Source organism: Falco punctatus (genome assembly GCF_963210335.1).
Source record: "Falco punctatus genome assembly, chromosome: 4".
In the NCBI taxonomy this organism is placed as follows: domain Eukaryota; kingdom Metazoa; phylum Chordata; class Aves; order Falconiformes; family Falconidae; genus Falco; species Falco punctatus.
In genome coordinates, this window is record NC_137583.1 from 94,903,019 (window position 1) to 94,911,674 (window position 8,656).

Consider the following 8,656-nt stretch of genomic DNA (forward strand, 5'->3'; position numbering starts at 1 on the left):
GAAGGATAAGGGACTTTACTGCAGACAGACTCAGTTTCCATTCATCCTCTTCACCAATTTTGCTTTCTTCCTAAGGCAGCTTGTCATCTGCCTCAACTTCAGCATCAGTGTTCTTCCATGATCCCTCACTCAGCACCATACCCTCTAATCTGTCTTTTGTATCTACATTATTTTATTTTCAATTTCCCATGCTTCCGCCCTCCCTTATCTCAACCTTCATTCACATTCCTGAGGCATCACAGAGATTCCTTATGGCAAAACCAAAATAAAGCAACAGTTATGTCTGCGTGCCTCAGGAAGGCACTAGAATTACAATTTAAGCCAAGATTTGAGAGAAAAGCTGAGACCTACTAAAGGTACTAAAAAAGAAGAAGAAAGGAGCCACTGACATGAGAAACACACATGCAAAGCAGTGCCTTCTTTAAGGGACATCTAGTTACAGGACTTTAAGGATCGGACCCTGAGAGTCTGATAGGTGCTTTGTCAGGCACAACTATGAATAAGCACCTGGGGACTAACTAGCACATCACATGAGGAAGTGCACTGTAACCTGCTGCTCCCAGGGAGAACTACTGACAGAAGGCATGGAGCCCACTATGGCAAGGCAGTCAGGAAACAGTGACACAGTCATACAGTGCAGGAGGCAAAAGAAAAGCATCTGATTATCTCATTATACAACAACATAAAGGTAAGGGGGTGAACTCAAACTGTCATGGTAATATATAAGCTAGTGCTTGACTCTACAGCCATAAACCACTTCTAACAAAGATGGCTTAATATTTCCAGTAGTGGGTTTTCTTATTGAAAATTACAGTGTGTTTTCTTCCCCCTTTTTAAAAAAAAATCTAGTGCCAAAGCTAAATTTGGATGGTTCCGCAGCTGCTCACCTCGCAATAAATTTTGTTTCTCACACAAACACCTTCACATGAAACATGATTGTATTTGCCTTTGTTTTCCATCAAAAGTGAAACACACAGTGGTTTGTCTTGAGATATTATAGATCTTGCCCCTTTCTTTGCCACTCCATGCAGAATCAACCAAATCACTGTAGAGCATGGTGGCAAAACACAAGAGGAGAAGGACCAGCTGCCATGTCATCTTCAGAAGCAGCACCAGGATGCGCTTTTCACTTCCCACAGGCATAGGAAGTGGGGGAGTATTTCAGTGTTGCCTGGTCCAGTTTGAAAACTACCAGCCAGGTAATTCCTTCTCCCTCTATGCCCCACACAAAAGTAAGAAGGCAATGCTTTCCCCACAGTCCTCTCCTTGCTCACCTCTGGCAGAGGTGGAAGGCAGGAAATGGCAGTACCTGCAGAATATTGCAAGTTTTTTATTTTTCCTTTCTTTCATAATGTGGAACAGACCCTACATTACTCTGGTGTGGATATATTAGAAAGGCATCGACCTTTATTGCACATCAATGAGACTGGCAGCTGGAGTACCAATCACAAAAGTTCCCAGCACAGGGTAAATAGGAACACCTGTAAGGCTCCATAGCTAGCCGCCTTCTCTCCCCATGTATACACATCTCAGCTTTGCAGAGATACTTTTTTTTTGCTTCACAAAAACCAGCCAAATCTTTCTATGCTACTGCTGCAACTCATGGTATGATTCAAAACCTTCTGAAGGCAATACCTAGAGACTTGCAACAACTTCTGGGCCCTTTGGATCAGGACCTGATTTAGCCAACAGCTTCCATATATGTGGGAAAGTTTAGGTGTGCAATGTAGGAAAGGCGAGAAGTGATCGGAACATATTCAGGACTGTAACACTGTCATATGTATCCCACAGGTCATACCACACAGGGCTGTGCAGAGGGTGCCATGACCCCCTTACAATTCTCTCCCTCCCTCAATACTAACTTTGCTCTGTGTTTATGCTGCAACCAGTCACTCCAGGTGTTTGCCTCTTTACCATAGAAGATCCACCTCGATTCTGCCATCAGTGACAGAGGCCCTCAGAGCAAAACCACACAGCTTCTTGGTGTGCTGTCATGACAGAGACATTGAGTGATGTTTGGGGAAAAAACAAAAGGCAGGCAGAAAAATGGTCAGATACCTGAGTGGAAGTAAGAACAACGAATGATAAGACTGGCAGAGAAAGGTGAAGACAAGAACACGTTACGAAGCTGGGAACCACTGAGCTTAGGCAATTGGGTCTCATATGGAAAACTGCATTCCTTCACAAGACACCAGGAAAGCTCATATAACAAAGCTCACTTTTTTTCTCTACCTTTAGCAGAACAGAAATAAATTACATCCTTTTCCTATCATTTCTGGGGGAAAAAAATGGCATGGCAGAAATCAAGCTCAGTTTTATTTCAGAAAATGCTGAAATTATATGTTGGACTACTCATATCTGATCAGGCTAGAATGAGTAGGTAGGCATGAGGAGACTTTGTGAATTGGCGGAAGGATGTGTAGGCAGCCTCCTATACAACAACTACATGGGTTAGAAAGTATACGGCAGACATTCTGACTGTGACTCAACCCATTAAAGTTCTGAAAGGTCTCAGCAGGATGCCAGCAATCTTTCTGCCTGCATCACCGGCACTCGCAAACAGCACCTGCTCCTCCACTCTGACTTCTGAAAGCTTCAAAAGGAAAAGAACTCCCTCTAAAACCTCCCCAAAAGCAGCAATTCAAGTAGCTGCTGGGGAAGAAATGTCTCTGCATCGCAGCTGTGTGAATAACCAATTTTCCAGCTCAGCAGATGCAGGGGAAAGGGGATTTTCTACTATGACCCTAAACCAACTCAATTTTTAATTTTCAGGTTATCAAAATAACTCTTGGTTGGTGCAACCAGAGTCCAAATGTTGTTGTGGTTTTGAACATTTTAATAACTCCTAAAATGTTTTAAATATAAACCCAGAAAATTTAGGAGCATACCACTAAGTATCTTACACATAATTCACAAAAAATGTAATAGCAATGAATCCATTATAAAACATACAAGGGATTATAAAACATACCAAGGAATTAATAAACTCAACTTTTCAGCATGGATTTCAACACTGCTTTCCTGTCCTGGTGACAGTATTTTATACTGAAAATTTTACATTCATTATCTAACAAATATTTGCAGGAAATTATAAAAATCAGTGGGAAAAGGGATAAACCCTCTCTTCTACAGATGAGGGACTTGAATTTCAGGCTACAGTAATAAAATCTCTTCCAAGGAACTCTTATTTTTCCCTACACATATGAAGAACCTTCTGATCTAATAAATGGCAAAGAATTGGACATAAATTTGGGTAGCCAGCTGGGCAGAATCCAAATAGGTGGACTGCCAATGCACAGACCCAGAGCTGCCAAGTTTATTAGCAGTTTCTGCCTGAAGCACCAATCTCTTATGCTTAAACAAAACAAGGAAACACAGGTATGCGTCTTCTCAAGGCAGGATCTTACCCCAAAGAAGCGGTGAGACCTGCCAGAATGTGGCTGGTTATAAGCGCAGCAGAAAAATATAGACAAGTCACAAACTCGTCAGTCATCGAAAGCAAATTCATTAGAATGAGAAATGTAGAGCCCACCAGAGACAATGTCATATAGAACTTCTTTGTGACTCAGCTGACCTGCTGTGAAATACCACATCTAAGCAAAATCCTACACTCTGTCCCAGATGAAGGTTATCACTATAGTTAGATGTCTGTGAGGAAGATGTAAAATAAGGGAATATTTCAATGGTAGCACATTAGAAGCTAAGGTGTAGTTGAGGTAAATTCAGTTTACCCAACAGCATCTGCTCTTACTGCCTGGAAACACTGTTAAATTAGCCAAGATCCAAGATAAATGGCAGCCCGCTCACAACTGGAGCAGTAGCTTTCATTTTGCTGCCTGCTATCAAGAACACCTGAATGAACATAGACTGCACATATAGGAGCCAACCATCAAAACTGAAAATCCAGTCCTAGACACAAACACAGCACATTTAAATGCAGAACAACCACTATCAATTTTTTCTTTTTGGGTTAGAAATAAAAGGAGTGTTCCATTTTGGTTCCTTTAGCTTGCACTTTACACCAAATTAGAGTACATATTATTTTACATCAATATTAGCAATCACTGAAGTGCACGCATGCAAAAATCAAAATCAGGCAAATGAATACACACCTACAAACATACGCACACAAAATATTTCAGTTTTATATATTCATACCCCTCTCCTCATTGCGTCTTGAAAACAAAATGGATCTGAATAATCTTGCACCACAAATTCTCAAACAAATCAATGACAAAGCACCAATAAATGGAGATACTAACAGCAATGGTGGCATAATAGCATTTCCATGCTCTTTCCTCAGACTCTTTTTACACTTAGAGGAGTTTCAAAGGCACACTGCTACAAGTTACCAGTAAGAAAAAAATCTCAAGATGTCTGCACCGAATAAAGTCTCTTTTAAATGGTAACTTATAATTTTATTTTTAACATAAGTAGAATGTGAAGCTTAAGTAGTTTTGGAAAGGAGCAAATTGGAACCAGGGGGAATTGTCTGCTCCAAAAGAAAAAATAAAATAAAATATCTGTCACAAAGCTTTATTCCAATCATTTTCTTCACTGTTAACTTTAATTATACACTCTGACTGTCCTATAATTATGTAGCTTGGGAAGCTGCCAATTATTTCCTGTGGAAAATTTTAAAATTTCTTGCAGAGATTCAACATTACTTCCATCAATGCATTCCATATACTATGTCACCACCTTTTAAAAGCAAAATGTCTGATGATAGCGATTGATTATTTAGGTGGAACATAAAAAAAATGCAGTGCATATCAGTCAGTGATAGAACCAGAGAAATAATAAAAAAAGAGAAAGAAAAGCTAACTCAACAGGAAACCAATTCAATAGGAAACCTATTTAGAAATCCAAACAAAAGCTAAGAACAAACACACTATCAAAGAAAACACGAGGTTATTTTCCCCCTCCACTAAACAACATTTCTTATGGAGGCTCAAGACATATTGTATAGTAAACAAAATAACAAGATTCAAAAACAATTTACTCAAAGTCTAAATACTTTTTTTCTCCATTAAAATGCAGCATTGCCAATACAGTCAGTGAAGCCGCCATGACTTCCTGGTAGTGTTTTTGCTTAACACACCGTATTCTGTCAGAAGAAACTTATTTTCCATCTTCATTTCAAACTGACTCTGGTTTCCAGTCTCAATTTTTAATTACTGCACAGGACAGATATTATCTCATTTTGGGGATTAGGAATTAACCCATCGTACAGCAATCAATTGCAAAGGGCCAAGCTAAAAATAATCTCTCCTCCTAGGAACCAAAACATTTCCTAGTCTCAACAATGAAAAAAGCTAAGAGCTCCTGTCAACCAAGTTGTTCAGTATGCAAGTATTATATGTATAGCTAGTAATTTCTTGTGGAAACTTAACCTTGACCATAGAGAGAATTTTCATTAGGGTACAGGAGCAGGAATAGATTTGAAAAAATAATGAAGGTCAATGGAGTGTACAAGTACAGCAAACTGGTGTTACAGGAGCTTTGGTAGCCAAAGGTCATGAAGAAAAGATAATGTTTGATGTGAAATAAGGAACCCAAAATGAGAAAGAAACAAGCATGTCAAGGCCCACAGGAAAGTACTGTACACCAGCTAGTACATCAAGGACATGAAAAGTTAGAAATAGGTGTCTTTTGGAATCAAAGACTAGCAACACTGTAGGAGTTGCACAACACCGTTCATCTCAAGAGGTGTTCAGCATGCTGTTAATATGACAAGGTGGACCACTGCAGAGGCATGAGCTACCATGCCAGCAGTGTTAGTAAAAGCACTAACTAGAACTACTCAGGAAAGATGGGTAGGTTAACATACTCCCAAGGAACATTAACAGTCCCCAAAGCAGCTGTGGGTAAGCAATTTAATCTGAGGGTGCCTGGGTATGGCATTTCTAGTGTACATGTATTCTTTCTCAGGTGAGGAATACATGAGGCACCCACTCACCTAACAGGAACCATGCACGAATAAAAACGGGCATCTCAAAATAACAGTAAAAAGTCTCAGTAATGCAGCAACAAAAATACTGCATTATAGAAACAGAGCAGAGCCAGCAACAAAGTCCTTTCTAAAGAGCGGCTAATTACATGCTACACTGAACCCAATTTTTAAGACAGCATTTGCAAGATAAAAACGAAAAATAAGAAAAAAATTGAGAGATGTCAATGAAAGCTCTATTTCAACAGAATTTCTGTGCTCTTTAAATTCTTTCAGACTTCTTTAAAGCACGACTGTCTCATTTGGGAGCACTGGCTACCCCTTTCTAAGTATATTCTCTAAACCTAAAATTTTCAAAAGCAGCCTATGAAGTAGCACAGTCCACATCTTAACAAATTTTAATGAGAAACAGTAATCAATTCTCTTTTTTATAAACAAAACCACAATTCAGCATAGTTTATCCAGAAAACACACTCGTTGCCCAGTATGTGAAACAGCCCTTAATTTCAGGGGTTTATAGTGGTTGATAAATATTGCTGTATTGCTGGCTACCACAGCTTCTTTTAACAGTTATTGCTAGATTCAGACCAAGGAGAAAATATATTTAAAGAGCAGATCTTACAATCTCGTGGTCTCCTATTATGTCCATGGATCAAGCTGGCCTGGACATCAGCAGGCCCTTTACAAACCTGTTAAGAGCTTTGACATTGATCTACTTTGAGCAAAAACTAGATGATAATGCATATTAAAAATTCACTTTTCACTTTTAAGTAGACATGATTGGTGTGTATACTGCCTCCTTCTGTACACGACCTTTAAGCAGGTCTGCATGTGCGCTTTTTCTTGGGGAGTTAAACCACCCCTACTATCTCAAGACACTGACTTTCTAGACTACCCTCTACTACCGTCTGTGCTCGCTAGGTTTACACTTGGCAAATATTTGATTTCAATAAAGGTCAGGAAAAGTTGTTCTATTCACAGGCAGGTATTATTCAGCTGTATGCCTCTTCTTGTAAGGATGCAACACACAACTTGCTTTAACTACGCTTGAAATAACAAACGTAGGAAGTGGAGTGGGCAAGGGGCAGGAACAGGTTGTGCAAGTGAATCATGATGCTTTTTACCTATTTTTCTCCAAGCATTACCTCACCTACAGCAGTAATTTTTGTGGGAGCATCTGAACTCTCCGGACACTGCCAACTCAGTCACTTACCAAGGCATTTGCTCATCAAAGCCTTTCTTCCACAGAGAAAAGCCTGCAGTTTTTGGTAGACTCAGAGCAGGACAAAGAATTCTGCACAATTACTAATTTCTGACCTTATGGACATCCATCATGCATCTAAAAAAGGCACAAGCTCATCTCCCTTCTCTTTGCAGGCCTAGGCAAAAAGTAGTATTTGCAAAAAGTATAATATTTGACTAGACAGCTGTACAGCTTTCGCCCAAAGCTTTTACAGACTTAAGTTTAAGTGTTAGGTGGTTTGCCTTCCTAGAGTTCATTAACAGTGTAAGGATTCGGATCCTCCTCTTCAAAGTAAACTGTAATCCCTGTGAACAGGCAACCACACAGATTTCAAAGACAAAAAGAAGCCTTACCCGTATATAAGCATCCTGGTGATGTTTAGCAAAGTACAGCATGTTGTCGAGGGCTAGCATTCCTGGAGGGGTCTGTGTAAAATCCATTGCTGGGTTTACGTGGTTCTGTAAAAAGATAACAAGATCACTCAATTAGCATCTTCACAAAATCTATCAGCTCCCCAGTGATGTGCACCACGTTAGCATGCTGTGACAAAAAAATCCAGCAGCAAAGCTCTTTTTGCTGAGGAAAAAACTCTCAACTAGGAAATGGTCCGTGCCTCAAAGAACTTTAAAGCCAAATGCAAACACTACAAGGCTGGCAGGTCAGTCATTCACTTCTGCAGCAACAGGATGGAGTGCTTTAGAAACAGATCTCCAAGTCTTCCATGGCAGACAGTACTTTTAGTCTGTAGTACCACCTAGGAGTCTATTTACATGAAAATGCAGATATATATGCAAACTGCCACCGAAACACCTCTTTATACAACCGCTATGGAACGATTTCAAATAAACCACAAAAAGAAGGAAAACCTACTATGTTCAAAAGCTATATTAAATCTATTGGACTTATAATAAATAATAACAATAATAAAGTAAGTCTATTGGACTAACAATAAACAGATTCACCTCGTGGAATTCAGGTAAATTTTTTGTTATGTTCTAAATCTCTGAATTGCAACAATGGAATGAATGAATCACCATACCAAATATAACCAAAACTTGTTAGGTTCTACATGTACCTACAAATTTTAAATGTTAAATTTCACACACTACATGAAAAACTACATTTGCTTCAAAATAGCCATTAAACTAATCTATCCATCCTTTGATTGGATGGCCTTAAATGTACGTTTGAGTCAGTTTCTTGTAGCTAATGGTTTAGATACGAACGTTTGCCTGGCTACAGACTTGAAAATACCACAGAAGCTGCTCAAGAAAAACAAAGACCCAAGAGCATGTCTCCATCAAAAAAATGCCTATTGTCTGCTATGCTCTTTTATCAGTATCACTTTTGCAGCATCTCCAGCTCCACTTATCATTCTGACACACAAAGATTTCCCTAGTCGCTTTGTGATGACATTTCTATTCTGTAAGACCCAGCTCACACAGACTTTAAAAGTGCATTTA

General features: G+C 39.3%; 1 protein-coding gene across 4 annotated transcripts in view; it reads right to left on the minus strand.

The window, feature by feature from the left end:
- Positions 1–8,656, minus strand: part of ELMO1 (engulfment and cell motility 1) — a 311,558-nt gene that overhangs the window by 157,031 nt on the left and 145,871 nt on the right. For all 4 annotated transcript variants that reach the window (XM_080383306.1, XM_080383308.1, XM_080383305.1 and 1 more), the window contains one exon: positions 7,547–7,651. In XM_080383306.1, the coding sequence (XP_080239432.1) occupies positions 7,547–7,651 (105 nt within the window). The remainder of the gene's footprint in view (positions 1–7,546; positions 7,652–8,656) is intronic.